This window comes from Pongo abelii, chromosome 11 (assembly GCF_028885655.2).
Source record: "Pongo abelii isolate AG06213 chromosome 11, NHGRI_mPonAbe1-v2.0_pri, whole genome shotgun sequence".
NCBI lineage: Eukaryota > Metazoa > Chordata > Mammalia > Primates > Hominidae > Pongo > Pongo abelii.
The window spans coordinates 109,706,333-109,722,913 of NC_071996.2; the positions used below are offsets into that span (position 1 = coordinate 109,706,333).

Here is a 16,581-nt window from a genome sequence, read left to right on the forward strand (position 1 = left end):
GAGAGAGAGAGTGATATGGTTTGGCTGTGTCTCCACCCAAATCTCATCTTGAATTCTCACGTATTGTGGGAGGGACTGGGTGGGATGTAAGTGAATCATGGGGGCAGGTCTTTCTCATGCTGTTCTCATGATAGTGAATAAGTCTCATGAGATCTGATGGTTTTATAAGGGACAGTTTCCCTGCCCAAGCTCTCTCTCCCTTTGCCTGCTGCCATCTATGTAAGATGAAACTTGCTCTTCCTTTCCTTCTGTCATGATTGTAAGGCCTCCCTAGCCATGTGGAAATGTAAGTTCATTAAACCTCCCTTTTCTGTATAAATTACCCAGTCTTGTATATGTCTTTATCAGCAACATGAGAAGAGACTAATACAGTAAATTGGTACCAGGAGTGGGGCTGTACTCTGCAAAGCCACAGGGGCGGAGCTGCCTAAGACCATGAGAACCCACCTCTTGCATCAGTCTGACCTGGATGTGAGACATGGAGTCAAAGGAGATCACCTTGCAGGTTTAAGATTTGAGGCCAAGCATGGTGGGTCACGCCTGTAATCCCAGCACTTTGGGAGGTCTAGGTTGGTGGATAACTGGAGGTCAGGAGTTCGAAACCAGCCTGGCCAACATGGTGAAACCCCATCTAAACTAAAAATACAGAATTAGCCAGGTGTGGTGGCACACACCTGTAATCCCAGCTTCTTGGAAGGCTGAGACAGGAGAATTGCTTGACCCAGGAGGCAGAGGCTGCAGTGAGCTGAGACCACGCCACTACACTCCAGCCTGGGCAAGACAGAGTGACACTCTGTCTCAAAACAAAACAAAACAAAAAAAAGATTTGACTGCCCTGCTGGATTTTGGACTTGCATGGGGCCTGTAGCCCCTTTGTTTTGGCCAATTTCTCCCATTTGGAATGGCTTCATTTACCGAATGCCTGTACCCCATTGTATCTAGGAAGTAACTAACTTGCTTTTGATTTTACAGGCTCATAGGTGGAAGATACTTGCTTTGTCTCAGATAAGACTTTGGACTATGGACTTCTGAGTTAATGCTGAAATGAGTTAAGAGTTTGGAAGGCATGATTGGTTTTGAAATGGTTTTATAAGGGAGAGTTTCCCTGCACAAGCTCTCTCTCTCTTTGCCTGCTGCCATCCATGTAAGATGTGACTCGCTCCTCCTCAACTTCCATCATGATTGTGAGGCCTCCCCAGCCATGTGGAACTGTGAGTCCATTAAGCCTCTTTTTCTGTATAAATTACCCAGTCTCGGGTATGTTTTTATCAGCAGTGTGAGAGCAGACTAATACAGAGAGAGTGAGAGAGATAGGGAATCCTTAGGGGGAAATGGATATGGAACAACAGGAGTAAAGTGTTAGATTGTGTTGCTGTAGAAAAAGAGGTCAAGAGGTAACCAGTATTATGAGTTTTCAGAATATCATTTTAGCATCATCTGTGTGTGTGTGTTTGACAAAATGGTGTCATATGCATTTTATTCTACAGCTTGCCTTTTTCAATTAGCAGTGATGTTTGAGATTTATCCATGTTGATACAAATAGAACTAGTATATTCCTTTTAACTGTTATTGCTACTAATACTTGTCTGTTACAAACAGTGCTGCCTGGAATCTTTGAATAAGTGTCTGCAAAGTGAATATGTGCCAGAGTTTCTCTCAAATAGAAATCTATATGTAGAACTGCTGGGTTGTAGGCTATGTGCAAATTACTTGAACCAATTTATATTCCCACAGCAGTATCTGAGAGTACCCAGTTCCTGAAAACCTTGTAAAAATTCATAAATAAAATGAAACCTTTGTGCCAATCTAAGGGAGAGAAACAGTATGTCATTGTTTTACTTTGCATTTCCCTGGTTTCTAGTGAGATTGAGCATCTTTTCATGTTTATTGGCCATTTGCATTTTCTCTTTTGTGAATCATCTGTTTATAATCTCTATTCAGATTTCTATTACACTGTCTGATTTTTTCTTATTAATCTATGAGATGATCTTTTGTTAAGTATGCTGCATATACTTTCTCCTAATCAGCTTTGCTTAGCTTTCAGCTCTTTTCATGGAGTCTTTGGTCATACAGGCCTAAATGTTAGTGCAATCAAGTTGATCGGCCTAGTTTCTCATTTTGGGGGGCTTGTTTTTCATTTTGCTTTTTGATTCTTGTTTAAGAAATCCTCTTTACCACATATTTGTAAGAATATTCATTTATATCGATATAAATATATCTCTTTCGATACACACACACACACATACATATTTTAAGTAGACCCTTTCTATACACGAATTTGTCATCTTGGAAAATATAAAGGCTTCTGGTGCCAGAACACTCTGGCTATAGATATTATGTTTGCTCAGAGGCAGAAGAAAAACTATAGATGAAGAAGAAAGATTCAAAATTTTATAGAGGATCAGAAAATTATTGCTTGGGCTTTGGAATTGGTGAGTCTGAAACATGAAGGGAAACAGGACTAGCTTTAAGAATAGACTTTTTTTCTTGAGGTTAAGTGGAAAGAGAATATACTGGGACGGATGACATCGATTAGACAAATGGTATAAGCTTACATGTTGTAGAGAAGGAATGAGATTACATTAGGAATAGATGAAGTTTGGGAAAATATGTGAATCTACCCGAAAGAGATAGGGAATCTTAAATCAACTGGGAGTGGTGGTGTGTACCTGTAGTCCTAGCTACTCAGGTGGCTGAGCAGGGAGGATTGCTTGACCCCAGGAGTTAGAGGCTGCAATGAGCCGTGACTGCTCCAGTCTGGGCGACAGAGTGAGAACGTGTAAGAGAGAAAGAGAGATAGGGCATCCTTGGGGGAGGAGAGGAATAGATATGGAACAACAGGAGTAAAGAGGTTGTGTTGCTGCAGAAAAAGAGGTCAAGCTACCTAATGCTAAATGACGAGTTAATGGGTGCAGCACACCAACATGGCACATGTATACATATGTAACAAACCTGCACGTTGTGCACATGTACCCTAAAACTTAAAGTATAATAATAATAAAATAAAAAATAAATAAATAAATAAATAAAAGAGGTCAAGAAAGCAGTATTTGTGTTGGTCTGAACAGAAGCTAGAAAACACATAGAAGAAGACATGTTGTTTTTTCCTGCACCACTAAAGACTTGAGAAACATCACCAACAATTACTCCACTTCAGAAATATGTTGATGGGAGGATGCTCCAGCTGGCATAAGCGTGGAGGCAGAGGGAAAATCTAACCTAGGGAGGAGGACTGTTAGGATGAAACATTTCCAAAGTATAAAACAGTAGCATCTTCAGCATAAACGACATCATCAGACTTAAAACAAATCAACAAACCATCCACCCAGCCAACCATGGTATCTGATGGGAATTAGAGAAATAGAGAGAAGCAGGAAATTGGGTCTAGGGGAAATATAAGGCCAAGAACACAGGGTGTTTGGAGATGCCTCTTGTAAACAGGCAGAGTACTGTTGCAAGAAGGCAGAGCCTGCTCTCTTGGGGCTCCAGCTCAGTTTATATGTTGTGCTGCATTTGGGCACCAAGAATATGAAGATAAATATAAAAGCAAATGAAGAAGTTTTTTAAATGCAGAATGAACACAAATAGGAAGAAAGGAACCTAAGAAATTCCTGGGGATTGGTGAGAGCCTCAATGCAAATTTCTGAATTGTGCAAGAAGAGGCACCAGTGTGTATAGGAGTGATGGACTTTTCAATGAAATTTGGAATTTAGTATCACAATTAATCTCCTGATCACGTTCCTTCTAACTGGGTTTAAGGTCATGAGAGTTGACAAGCAGGGACCCTGGACAACTGCATGGATTGATTGACATCCTGGCAATCCCGTTTTGTCTCCTTCCTCCTCTTCTTTGAATGTCTGTGTATTAGAATCTTACAGTGAATATGCGTTTGGGCATCATTCATTCCTCAGCTGACATACCTGCTACCTTTGATTAGATTATTTTTGTGTCTTTGAAAGCAGGGCCATCCTTAAGCAAAACCGTGGTCTTCTTCAATTTCTGACTCCGATCTACAGATTTGTCTATAGCTACACCCTTGTTTATCTCCTTTCCATACTTCCCCATCAAGTGGTGTTGTGTGTATATCTTTAAAATTTTCTTCTCTGCTCCAAACTTAAAAGACATAGCTATGGAAAAAACACCAAAGCTCAACATTTTCATGGGCCAGAAATGGAAACACTCAGTGGTAAGCTGGACTGCAGTATAGGCCTGCTGGGCTGTAGGTCCAGAAATAGGCAGAGTGAGGAGGTGACTCCTGCAGGGCAATGAAAACCAAAGTGGCCCACATGTGGTGGGGCACCAGAGCCAGCATCACTGTGTAAAACCAAAGGCTAGGTGGGCCTGCCTGACCATGAAAGGAGGTTGAAACCACTCTGATCACTGCTTGAAGCTGTGGCTTTATAAAGCTGAATCTCTGTAGGGAACGGGAGAAAATAGAGCAAGCCAAGCAGCAGGATCTATTTGGCTCAGTAACTAGATCTACAATAGTCCCATCACTCTGGGCTAGGAGCACCATACTTCAAACAAGACCTGGTTCTGGATTTGCGTGCTAAAGTTCTCCCTGGGGGCTAAGTGGAGGCAACTGCAAAACTTATACACAGGGAGAGGTGACCAGAGAGCAAGTAAACAACCCAAACAAAACTACAACACAAACAGCTCCAACCAAGATGAGTCTACCAACCCAAATATAAATAGTTTCCATTAGGAAAACTACCACTAAAAAAGACAGTAACAAAATCGTCAATCAGGAGAAGAATCCACTCCTAATGAAATACAAAATAATATAAAACTATCAAGTGATTTAAAAATTATGTTTTCAGGTCTTTAAGGGGATAAAGAAGAACAAGAAGTGATTATTTGGACCTAGCAACAAAAGTTATATGTCAATGAATAATACTAGAAAAATTTACTGGGGAAATGGAAAAAAGTTAAATCTCTCAAGCCCTTTTTGTATACTTAGATTTGACCGGCTAATTCTCATTCATTCAATCAATCAATTCTACTTGAGATGTGTAATGTGCCAAGTGCTGTTCTAGGTGTTTGGCATACATCAGTGAAAAACACAAAGAATCTCATGGCTCTTGAGCTTATATTCTAGCAAGGGCACACAGTGAATGAAAATAAATAATTAAATCATCTAGTGTTTCTAAAAGTGATGGTGCTGTGGGGGAAAAAAAGAAAAGAAACAAGGTAAGAGAAGTGGGAAGCTCTGGAGTGTGGGGGTTGCAAATAAAAGTCTTATTTTATTCATTTAAACAGGTCATTTAAATGAATAAAAAGTCTTATTTTACTCATTTAAACACACACTGGAGCCTGTCGGGAGGGTGGGGAGGGAGAGTATCAGGAAAAAGAGCTAATTCATGCTGGGCTTAATATCTAGGTGATAGGTTGATAGGTGCAACAAATCACCATGACACACGTTTACCCATGTAACAAATCTGCACATCCTACACATGTATCCCTGAACTTAAAATAAAATTAGAAAAAAAAAGGTTCTAAAAAACCTATATCTGATAAAATGTTAAGCCTGATTTAAGTTACTATATATATAAAAGCAAAACATTTCATTTAAAAATGAATTCCGTATTTTCATTCATCATGTAGGCTGTATTTAGCCTGAATTAGTGTTGTTTTCATGTTTTTCTGCTTTTCAGTTGAGAGGAAGTTCATTGAAATCGTTTTTGCTTTCAGAAGAATATGTGTGTGGCTCACTAATGTACACTTGTGTTTTCCTTAGCTCGGTAGATTCATAGCAAGGCGGGACTTGTCAGGCAAGCCATAGTGCTTGGAGCTGAAGGGAACCAATCACCACAAGACAGTGTCCTGAGAAATGGCCATCAAAGCTGGAAGTCCACCCGAGCCAGCAATCTGAGGAGACAGGGTAGGGAGCGAAGGTCCACATGGAAGCCTCAGGATGGGCAAAAAACATCAAGAAATTTGGAAATAGAGAAGGGAAATGTCAACGAAGAGTTCAACTCTTCATTGTGACCAGTGGTCTGTGACACAGCCCCCAGGAGATCCTGAGAACACATGCCCAAGGTGGTCAGGCTACAGCTTGGTTTTATACATTTTAGGGAGATATAAGACATTGATCAACATATGTAAGACGTACATTGGTTCAGTCCCAAAAGGCAGGATAACTCAAAGAAGGGGCTTCCAGGTCATAGGTAGATTCAAAGATTTTCTGACTGGCAATTGGTTGGAAGAGTTAAATTATTGTCTGAAGACCTAGAATCAATGGAAGGCAATGTCTGGGTTAAGATAAAGGGTTGTGGAGACCAGGGTTCCCATTATGCAGATAGCATCAATAGAAGGGAATAGATTGTAAATATTTCTTATCAGACTTAAAGAGTCTGTTCTGTCAGTCTTAAGGTCTCTGTGTTGATGTTAATGCTGGTCAGCTATGCCTGAATTCCAAAAGAGAGGAGAGTATAATGAGGCATATCTGACCCCCACTTCCCATTATGGCCTGAACTGGTTTTTTAGGTTAACTTTGGAATGACCTTAGCTGAGAGGAGAGGTCCATTTAGATGGTTTGGGGGCTTAGAATTTTATTTTAGATTTACAGAAACCAGAAAGTGGGAGAGAGAAACAGAGAGAGCCATCTGTGGCTGCTATTTACAGGGTCCTGTGGCCTGGGGTTTTGGTAGGGAAAAAAAGAGCTTTGCCCTGGCCTGGACATGTATATTTCCTTCTTGTTTAAAAAATAATACATAATAGTCTTTCTGATGCAACTTGAAAGCAAGAATTTTAAAAAAATCTACAAAATGATTGTTCTAAGCGTGGTCAGAAAAAGATGAATTCTACAAGGAAGGTGGATGCTTCAATTCTCTTGAGGCTGCTGCTTCTCCTGCTAGATCTTAATCAATAATGCTACCTGATGGGCAAAGGTGGGGCCAGTGGAATATACACATACTTCTAGATATGATTTGAGGAGCAGGCACTTGAATGGCATCTCTGTCCCCAAATTGCATCTCTGTCACTTTCCATCTTGCCTGAAATTCCAATTCATGTAGATTAAGATGTTTTCTTTAGAATATCCACATTAAAATGCAATTGTGTCACATAAGAATTCATCTACAAATTAATTTGGCAAACAAAGAACAGAATCTAGAGATAAAGACATTGAACAAGAAAAAAATGGGGAAAGAGAGTGGAAAAAAGAGACAAAAGTAAAACCAGAGAGAGCAGCCCAGAAGATGTCCCCTCCTGGGGAATTGTGATGAAGCCTTTCAGAACCCCAGGAGGATGTAGAAAATTATCCAAAGGGTACATGTAGGGAAATTTTACTAATACTTTATTTATTTTTGGACCAAGCATTTATAGATAACTTTTTTTAAAATTTGGCATCAATTTACAAACATTATTTTATTTTGTTATTTCTAGGGATTAAAAATATCTACTATGGAAATAAAGATAGAGTAGACCTTAGAGATCAAGGAAGGACTATTGCATACAACTTTACAACCTGCAAGAGAAGGTGCCAAGATCTTTGTTAGCATAACTTTAATTCCAACTGGTCATAGAATGTTCCATGGCTTGGAAGTATTTCTGGGACAGATTCGGCATTCAAATACAAGGAAATTTACAGATCAGATAATCACTAGGGGTTATGGATGTTGGGAGATTGGGAGTGATCAGGGAATGGGGATGATCAGTTTTTTTCTGAGATTTTAGACTGAAGTGCCCGGTAGCCAGTTTGGAAGACCTCAGCCTCAGGTAGAACCATGAGTCAGCAAAACATATAAATGGTAGACCAGTTAGGAATCAAATGATGGCCACTTCCTGAGGAATGATAGATGCCTTAGTGTACTTTCAGATAACGCATTCTTTGGAGTTCACAAAGTGGTGAAATGTCAACTTAAGAAATTGTTTAAGTAAATATCCATTAAGTACTTGAAAATCATTAATTTTTTTTTTTTTTTTTTTTTTTTAGACAAGGTCTCCCTCTATCGCCCAGGCTAGAGTGCAGTGGTGCAAACATGGCTCACTGCAACCTCTGCTTCCTGGGCTCAAGAGATCCTCCTGCCTCAGCCTCCTGAGTAGCTGGGACTACAGGCATGTGCCACCACACCTGGCTAATTTTTGCATTTTTTTGTAGCGATGGAGTCTCACTATGTTGCTCAGGCTGATCTGGAACTCTTGGTCTCAAGCAATCCACCCACCTTGGCCTCCCAAAGTGCTGGGATTACAGATGCGAGCCATCATGCCTGGCCAGATTTTTTTAATGTAAAAATTACTACTCTTTTTTTTTTTTTAATGGCATGTTTCCTTGACTTGGTCTGCTTATTGTCCATTACCCTGATTAAAGGCAGCTATGCAGGTGGAATTGGGAACTGGGTACCCAGAGTTGGCAGCTCATGAATACCTCAGCATTTATCCTCTTCCTTTTGTTTTTGTCGGGAGGAAAAGACTTTTCCTCTACCCTCTTGTGTTTAATAACGGGGAGCCTGCAAATTAAACTGACAAAAGACAGACAAATAAGAGGAAAAGGCTTGTTATTCATAGGCATATAGAACTAACAAAAGAAGTAGCTAGCTTGATAAATAATTGAAGTTTATATACCTACCCCTGTAGGAAAAAGGGAGGTGGTAGAAAAGACTTCCATGGGAAGAACAAATAGATTTCTTTAGGAAAGAAAAATGAGTTTTAGGAGAACAAGTAGGAGATAAGAAAGTTTATGATCACATTTGTTTATGCAGGAACTCTCAGTCTTTTTGTCTACTTCATGGCCTGAAACTCCTCCAGAGAGGAGATTTATGGTAGATGTACCCTCAGTTTTCTTCTTGGGAGTAGACTTGCTCTAAAGAAGGAGTATATGGAAGCCTCTTTTCCCACAAGTTGCTGCTTTTAGTCATGTAAGGGAAGCTCCTAGAAGTCTTCTTTCCATGTCTGTTAAATCTCAAATATCTTCAGCTTAAAATAATTTTCATACCAACTGTGGGGTTCCAAGTGGGTCCCCATATCCCTTTTATATCTTAGACTAATCCATAGCGACATTGACATTCCTCCGTGTCTTAAAATTTTTTAAATGTCTTTATGTCAGAAAACTTTCAGTTTTAATCATAGAAAACCCAACTCAAATATATTTTAAGTATGAGGGAGAATTTCTTGATTCACCTACCTGGAAAGTTGAAGAGTAGATGTTACCAAGCTCTCTTTCTTCAGCTATCAGCTTTGCTTTCTTCTATATTGGCTTTTTTTCTCAGGCAAACTCCCTCTTATGGTGGGAAGATGGGAAGGAAGCCCCTCTCTCAGTTGCTCTAGCAAATGTGTAGAATTAGCTTCAGTGAGCTTAAGTGAATAATAGACCCATCAATGGACCAATTACCATGGCCAGTGTGGTTCCAACTAGCTAAGCCCAGGTTATATGCCCACCCCTGGACCATGCTGTGGGCTCAACTTTTCTGAAGCTCACATATTGAAAGTAGGTGAAAGACGAGTTCTGAAAAAAGTTCACTTACCAGAAGAAGGTAAAATGGATTTTAGTGGCCAACACCAAGATATGCTCTTTATAGTTTTTTTAAAAAAATATTTGGTGTATAGTTAAATAGTGTCCTTAGGATTTATGTAAAGTTAGTATTTATTGGATGTTGGAGATGCAATATGATTCAGGCTGTGCGAGGATATAGACCTGTCTGGGAGTTTCTCCACAGCTAATGGGTAGGTACAAGAGCCTCCCAAAAGAAAACAATGGATAAGACTCCACAAGATGAACAAAACTAAACTGAAGGAAAATAAGTTCCATAGGTCTAATACACAGCATGGTGACTAGGTGACTACAGTTAAAAATACCGTTATTTTATACTTGAAGTTTGTTTAGGAGTAGATCTTAATTAAATGTTCTCACTACAAACAAAAAATATATGAGAAGTGATGAGCATGTTAATTAGCTTGATTGTGGTAGTCATTTCACAATTAGACACATATCAAAACATCGCATGTACTGTAAATATATGTATATATATAATTTTTATTTGTCAGTTATACCTCAGTATAACTGGAAAAAAAGGTGTGTTCCCTGAACACCTACCGCCCGTGCAAAAAAAAAAAACCCAAACTGAATTGAAGGAAATTATATTTGCAGTCTCTCCTGACAATAGTCTTTCTAATTATTATTGGGTGTGGTTTGAATGATGACAGTGTTACTGGAAAGGGGTCCGGATGCAGACCCCAATAGAGGGTTCTTGGATTTCACGCAAGAAAGAATTCAGGGCAAGTTGATAGAGTAAAGTGAAAGCAAGTTTATTGGGAAAGCAAAGAAAGCAAAGGAATAAAAGAATAGCTATTCCATAGACAGAGCAGCCCCGAGGGCTGCTAGTTGCCCCCTTTTTTTTTTTTTGAGACGGAGTCTCACTCTGTTGCCCAAGCTGGAGTGCAGTGGCTCGATCTCAATCTCGGCTCACTGGAAACTCTGCCTCTCGGGTTCACCCCATTCTCCTGCCTCAGCCTCCCAAGTAGCTGGGACTACAGGCATGTGCCACCACGCCTGGCTAATTTTTTTTTTTTTTTTTTTTTTTTTTAGTAGAGACGGGGTTTTACCGTGTTAGCCAGGATGGTCTCAATCTCCTGACCTTGTGATCCACCCACCTCGGCCTCCCAAAGTGCTGGGATTATAGGCGTGAGCCGCTGCGCCCGGCCCTGGTTGCCCATTTTTATGGTTATTTCTTGATGATATGCTAAACATGGTCCTAAACTGGGCCTCTAACCCAATCTCATCATTTACCCGGGTACCCCACCACTTACCCCAAATCTGCCAATCAGTGCTGCAGTCTATTTCCTTTGGTGGGGGTGGGGGTGGGGGTTGGGGGTTTCCTTCAGTATCATCCCTAACATGGTTCGCCATAAACACGTTACCAGACCCCACTCCACTTATCCAAAGTTAGCCTTTGGGTCGGGGATTTCCGCACTCTAGTCCCTTCAGTGGTTCACCAGAAAGAGGTTACTGGACCCCACCACTCACCCAAGTTAGCCTTTGGGTCGGGGGTTTCCTTAGTATTGTTGCTTCATGTCCATACCAACCCATGGGGTCTGGCAACATCTTTCTGGTGACCAGGAAGCGACAATACTAAGGAAACCCCCGACCCAAAGGCTAACTTGGGTAAGTGGTGGGGTCTGGTAACAATAGGAGGGAGAAACTGAACTGGGCAGGAATTGTGAAAAGTACTGTGCCACGGGCAGGGACATACTAGGTTGCTGCAAAAGTAATTGCGTTGTTTTTTTTTTCCATTAAAAGTAATGGCAAAAACTGCAACTACTTTTGCACCAATCTAATACTTCATATAACCTTTATCAAAGTTGAGTCCTGGAGCTTGGTATCATGAAATCAATAAAGTTTCCTGAGTATCCATTAGTCAGACTAGGCTCCGACTTCCTCATATTATCCTAGTAACCTCAGGGTGTTTATTAAGGAAGGTATCAGGAGAAGTAACATAATTAACAGGACCTTTCTATACCGTGTAAACTGGTTCTCAGTAACTGTCTTGATCTGTCACTTTCTTAAGGAGATGGTATTATTCCCCTTAGCTTTCTGCACATGGAAGGTGATTGATGAGACAAATGGATTCCTATAATAGTAAAAAGACTCATTATCACACCTCTCTCCCATCGCCGATTGACTGTATTTCTGGACATCCCCCACTTTGGTTGAGTTATAGCCAATGTCAACTGGGATGACTCATATTTTACTCTTAGTATTTACTAGTGACTTTTCCACCTGACATACGGCAATCGTAGTTTGACTTAAACACAAAGGGCCATTCCAAATAATAACAGATGAATCCATAATGCATATTTGACTCCAGTTCAGTTCAGGTCGTTATAACTTTTTCATTTCTTTCTTTCTTTTTTTTATTATTATACTTTAAGTTCTAGGGTACATGTGCACAACGTGCAGGTTTGTTACATATGTATACATGTGCCATGTTGGTGTGCTGCACCCATTAACTCGTCATTCACGTTGGGTATTTCTCCTAATGCTATCCCTCCCCCAGCCTCCCACCCCAGGACAGGCCCCAGTGTGTGACATTCCCCTCCTTGTGCCCTAGTGTTCTCATTGTTCAATTCCCACCTATGAGTGAGAACATGCAGTGTTTGGTTTTCTGTCCTTGTGATAGTTTGCTCAGAATGATGGTTTCCAGCTTCATCCAAGTCCCTAAAAATGACATGAACTCATCCTTTTTTATGGTTGCATAGTGTTCCATGGTGTATATGTGCCACATTTTCTTTTTTTTTTTAATTTATTATTATTATACTTTAGGTATATCTCCCAATGCTATCCCTCCCCCCTCCCCCCACCCCACAACAGTCCCCAGAGTGTGATGTTCCCCTTCCTGTGTCCATGTGTTCTCATTGTTCACTTCCCATCTATGAGTGAGAATATGCGGTGTTTGGTTTTTTGTTCTTGCGATAGTTTACTGAGAATGATGATTTCCAATTTCATCCATGTCCCTACAAAGGACATGAACTCATCATTTTTTATGGCTGCATAGTATTCCATGGTGTATATGTGCCACATTTTCTTAATCCAGTCTATCATTTTTGGACATTTGGGTTGGTTCCAAGTCTTTGCTATTGTGAATAATGCCGCAATAAACATACGTGTGCATGTGTCTTTATAGCAGCATGATTTATAATCCTTTGGTTATATACCCAGTAATGGGATGGCTGGGTCAAATGGTATTTCTAGTTCTAGATCCCTGAGGAATCGCCACACTGACTTCCACAATGGTTGAACTAGTTTACAGTCCCACCAACAGTGTAAAAGTGTTTCTATTTCTCCACATCCTCTCCAGTGCCGGTTGTTTGCTGATTTTTTAATGATTGCCATTCTAACTGGTGTGAGATGGTATCTCACTGTGGTTTTGATCTGCATTTCTCTGATGGCCAGTGATGATGAGCATTTTTTCATGTGTTTTTTGGCTGCATAAATGTCTTCTTTTGAGAAGTGTCGGTTCATGTCCTTCGCCTACTTTTTGATGGGGTTGTTTGTTTTTTTCTTGTAAATTTGTTGGAGTTCATTGTAGATTCTGGATATCAGCCCTTTGTCAGATGAGTAGGTTGCGAAAATTTTCTCCCATTTTGTAGGTTGCCTGTTCACTCTGATGGTAGTTTCTTTTGCTGTGCAGAAGCTCTTGAGTTTAATTAGATCCCATTTGTCAATTTTGGCTTTTGTTGCCATTGCTTTTGGTGTTTTAGACATGAAGTCCTTGCCCATGCCTATGTCCTGAATGGTATTGCCTAGGTTTTCTTCTAGGGTTTTTATGGTTTTAGGTCTAACGTTTAAGTCTTTAATCCATCTTGAATTGATTTTTGTATAAGGTGTAAGGAAGGGATCCAGTTTCAGCTTTCTACATATGGCTAGCCAGTTTTCCCAGCACTATTTATTAAATAGGGAATCCTTTCCCCATTGCTTGTTTTTCTCAGGTTTGTCAAAGATCAGATAGTTGTAGATATGCGGCGTTATTTCTGAGGGCTCTGTTCTGTTCCATTGATCTATATCTCTGTTTTGGTACCAGTACCATGCTATTTTTGTTACTGTAGCCTTGTAGTATAGTTTGAAGTCAGGTAGTGTGATGCCTCCGGCTTTGTTCTTCTGGCTTAGGATTGACTTGGCGATGTGGGCTCTTTTTTGGTTCCATATGAACTTTAAAGTAGTTTTTTCCAATTCTGTGAAGAAAGTCATTGGTAGCTTGATGGGGATGGCATTGAATCTATAAATTACCTTGGGCAGTATGGCCATTTTCACGATATTGATTCTTCCTACCCATGAGCATGGAATGTTCTTCCATTTGTTTGTATCCTCTTTTATTTCCTTGAGCAGTGGTTTGTAGTTCTCCTTGAAGAGGTCCTTCACGTCCCTTGTAAGTTGGATTCCTAGGTATTTTATTCTCTTTGAAGCAATTGTGAATGGGAGTTCACTCATGATTTGGCTCTCTGTTTGTCTGTTATTGATGTATAAGAATGCTTGTGATTTTTGTACATTGGTTTTGTATCCTGAGACTTTGCTGAAGTTGCTTATTAGCTTAAGGAGATTTTGGGCTGAGACAATGGGGTTTTCTAGATATACCATCATGTCGTCTGCAAACAGGGACAATTTGACTTCCTCTTTTCCTAATTGAATACCCATTATTTCCTTCTCCTGCCTAATTGCCCTGGCCAGAACTTCCAACACTGTGTTGAATAGGAGTGGTGAGAGAGGGCATCCTTGTCTTGTGCCAGTTTTCAAAGGGAATGCTTCCAGTTTTTGCCCATTCAGTATGATATTGGCTGCGGGTTTGTCATAGATAGCTCTTATTATTTTGAGATACGTCCCATCAATACCTAATTTTTAGCATGAAGCGTTGTTGAATTTTGTCAAAGGTGTTTTCTGCATCTATTGAGATAATCATGTGGTTTTTGTCTTTGGTTCTGTTTATATGCTGGATTACATTTATTGATTTGCATATATTGAACCAGCCTTGCATCCCAGGGATGAAGCCCACTTGATCATGGTGGATAAGCTTTTTGATGTGCTGCTGGGTTCGGTTTGCCAGTATTTTATTGAGGATTTTTGCATCAATGTTCATCAAGGATATTGGTCTAAAATTCTCTTTTTTGGTTGTGTCTCTGCCAGGCTTTGGTATTAGGATGATGCTGGCCTCATAAAATGAGTTAGGGAGGATTCCCTCCTTTTCTATTGATTGGAATAGTTTCAGAAGGAATGGCACCAGTTCCTCCTTGTACCTCTGGTAGAATTCGGCTGTGGATCCATCTAGTCCTGGACTCTTTTTGGTTGGTAAGCTATTGATTATTGCCACAATTTCAGCTCCTGTTATTGGTCTATTCAGAGATTCAACTTCTTCCTGGTTTAGTCTTGGGAGAGTGTATGTGTCGAGGAATTTATCCATTTCTTCTAGATTTTCTAGTTTATTTGCATAGAGGTGTTTGTAATATTCTCTGATGGTAGTTTGTATTTCTGTGGGATCGGTGGTGGTATCCCCTTTATCATTTTTTATTGCATCTATTTGATTCTTCTCTCTTTTTTTCTTTATTAGTCTTGCTAGCGGTCTATCAATTTTGTTGATCCTTTCAAAAAACCAGCTCCTGGATTCATTAATTTTTTGAAGGGTTTTTTGTGTCTCTATCTCCTTCAGTTCTGCTCTGATTTTAGTTATTTCTTGCCTTCTGCTAGCTTTTGAATGTGTTTGCTCTTGCTTTTAATTGTGATGTTAGGGTGTCAATTTTGGATCTTTCCTGCTTTCTCTTGTGGGCATTTAGTGCTATAAATTTCCCTCTACACACTGCTTTGAATGCATCCCAGAGATTCTGGTATGTTGTGTCTTGGTTCTCGTTGGTTTCAAAGAACCTCTTTATTTCTGCCTTCATTTCGTTATGTACCCAGTAGTCATTCAGGAGCAGGTTGTTCAGTTTCCATGTAGTTGAGCGGTTTTGAGTGAGATTCTTAATCCTGAGTTCTAGCTTGATTGCACTGTGATCTGAGAGATAGTTTGTTATAATTTCTGTTCTTTTACATTTGCTGAGGAGAGCTTGACTTCCAAGTATGTGGTCAATTTTGGAATAGGTGTGGTGTGGTGCTGAAAAAAATGTGTATTCTGTTGATTTGGGGTGGAGAGTTCTGTAGATGTCTATTAGGTCCGCTTGGTGCAGAGCTGAGTTCAATTCCTGGGTATCCTTGTTGACTTTCTGTCTCGTTGATCTGTCTAATGTTGACAGTGGTGTGTTAAAGTCTCCCATTGTGAATGTGTGGGAGTCTAAGTCTCTGTGTAGGTCACTCAGGACTTGCTTTATGAATCTGGGTGCTCCTGTATTGGGTGCATGTATATTTAGGATAGTTAGCTCTTCTTGTTGAATTAATCCCTTTACCATTATGTAATGGCCTTCTTTGTCTCTTTTGATCTTTGTTGGTTTAAAGTCTATTTTATCAGAGACTAGGATTGCAACCCCTGCCTTTTTTTGCTTTCCATTTACTTGGTGGATCTTCCTCCATCCTTTTATTTTGAGCCTATGTGTGTCTCTGCACGTGAGATGGGTTTCCTGAATATAGCACACTGATGGGTCTTGACTCTTTATCCAATTTGCCAGTCTGTGTCTTTTAATTGGAGCATTTAGTCCATTTACATTTAAAGTTAATATTGTTATGTGTGAATTTGATCTGTCATTATGATGTTAGCTGGTTATTTTGCTCGTTAGTTGATGCAGTCTCTTCCTAGTCTCGATGGTCTTTACATTTTGGCATGATTTTGCAGTGGCTGGTACCGGTTGTGCCTTTCCATGTTTAGTGCTTCCTTCAGGAGCTCTTTTAGGGCAGGCCTGGTGGTGACAAAATCTCTCAGCATTTGCTTGTCTATAAAGTATTTTATTTCTCCTTCACTTATGAAGCTTAGTTTGGCTGGCTATGAAATTCTGGGTTGAAAATTCTTTTCTTTAAGAATGTTGAATATTGACTCCACTCTCTTCTGGCTTGTAGAGTTTCTGCCGAGAGATCTGCTGTTAGTCTGATGGGCTTCCCTTTGAGGGTAACACGACCTTTCTCTCTGGCTGCCCTTAACATTTTTTCCTTCATTTCAACTTTGGTGAATC

General features: G+C 40.1%; 1 protein-coding gene across 1 annotated transcript in view; it reads left to right on the forward strand.

Moving 5' to 3' along the window:
- Positions 1-994: 994 nt before the first annotated feature.
- Positions 995-16,581, forward strand: part of ADAM23 (ADAM metallopeptidase domain 23) — a 235,470-nt gene continuing 219,883 nt past the window's right edge. The window contains exon 1 of the mRNA XM_063713001.1: positions 995-1,211. Within this exon, the coding sequence (XP_063569071.1) occupies positions 1,202-1,211 (10 nt within the window). The 5' untranslated portion in view covers positions 995-1,201. The remainder of the gene's footprint in view (positions 1,212-16,581) is intronic.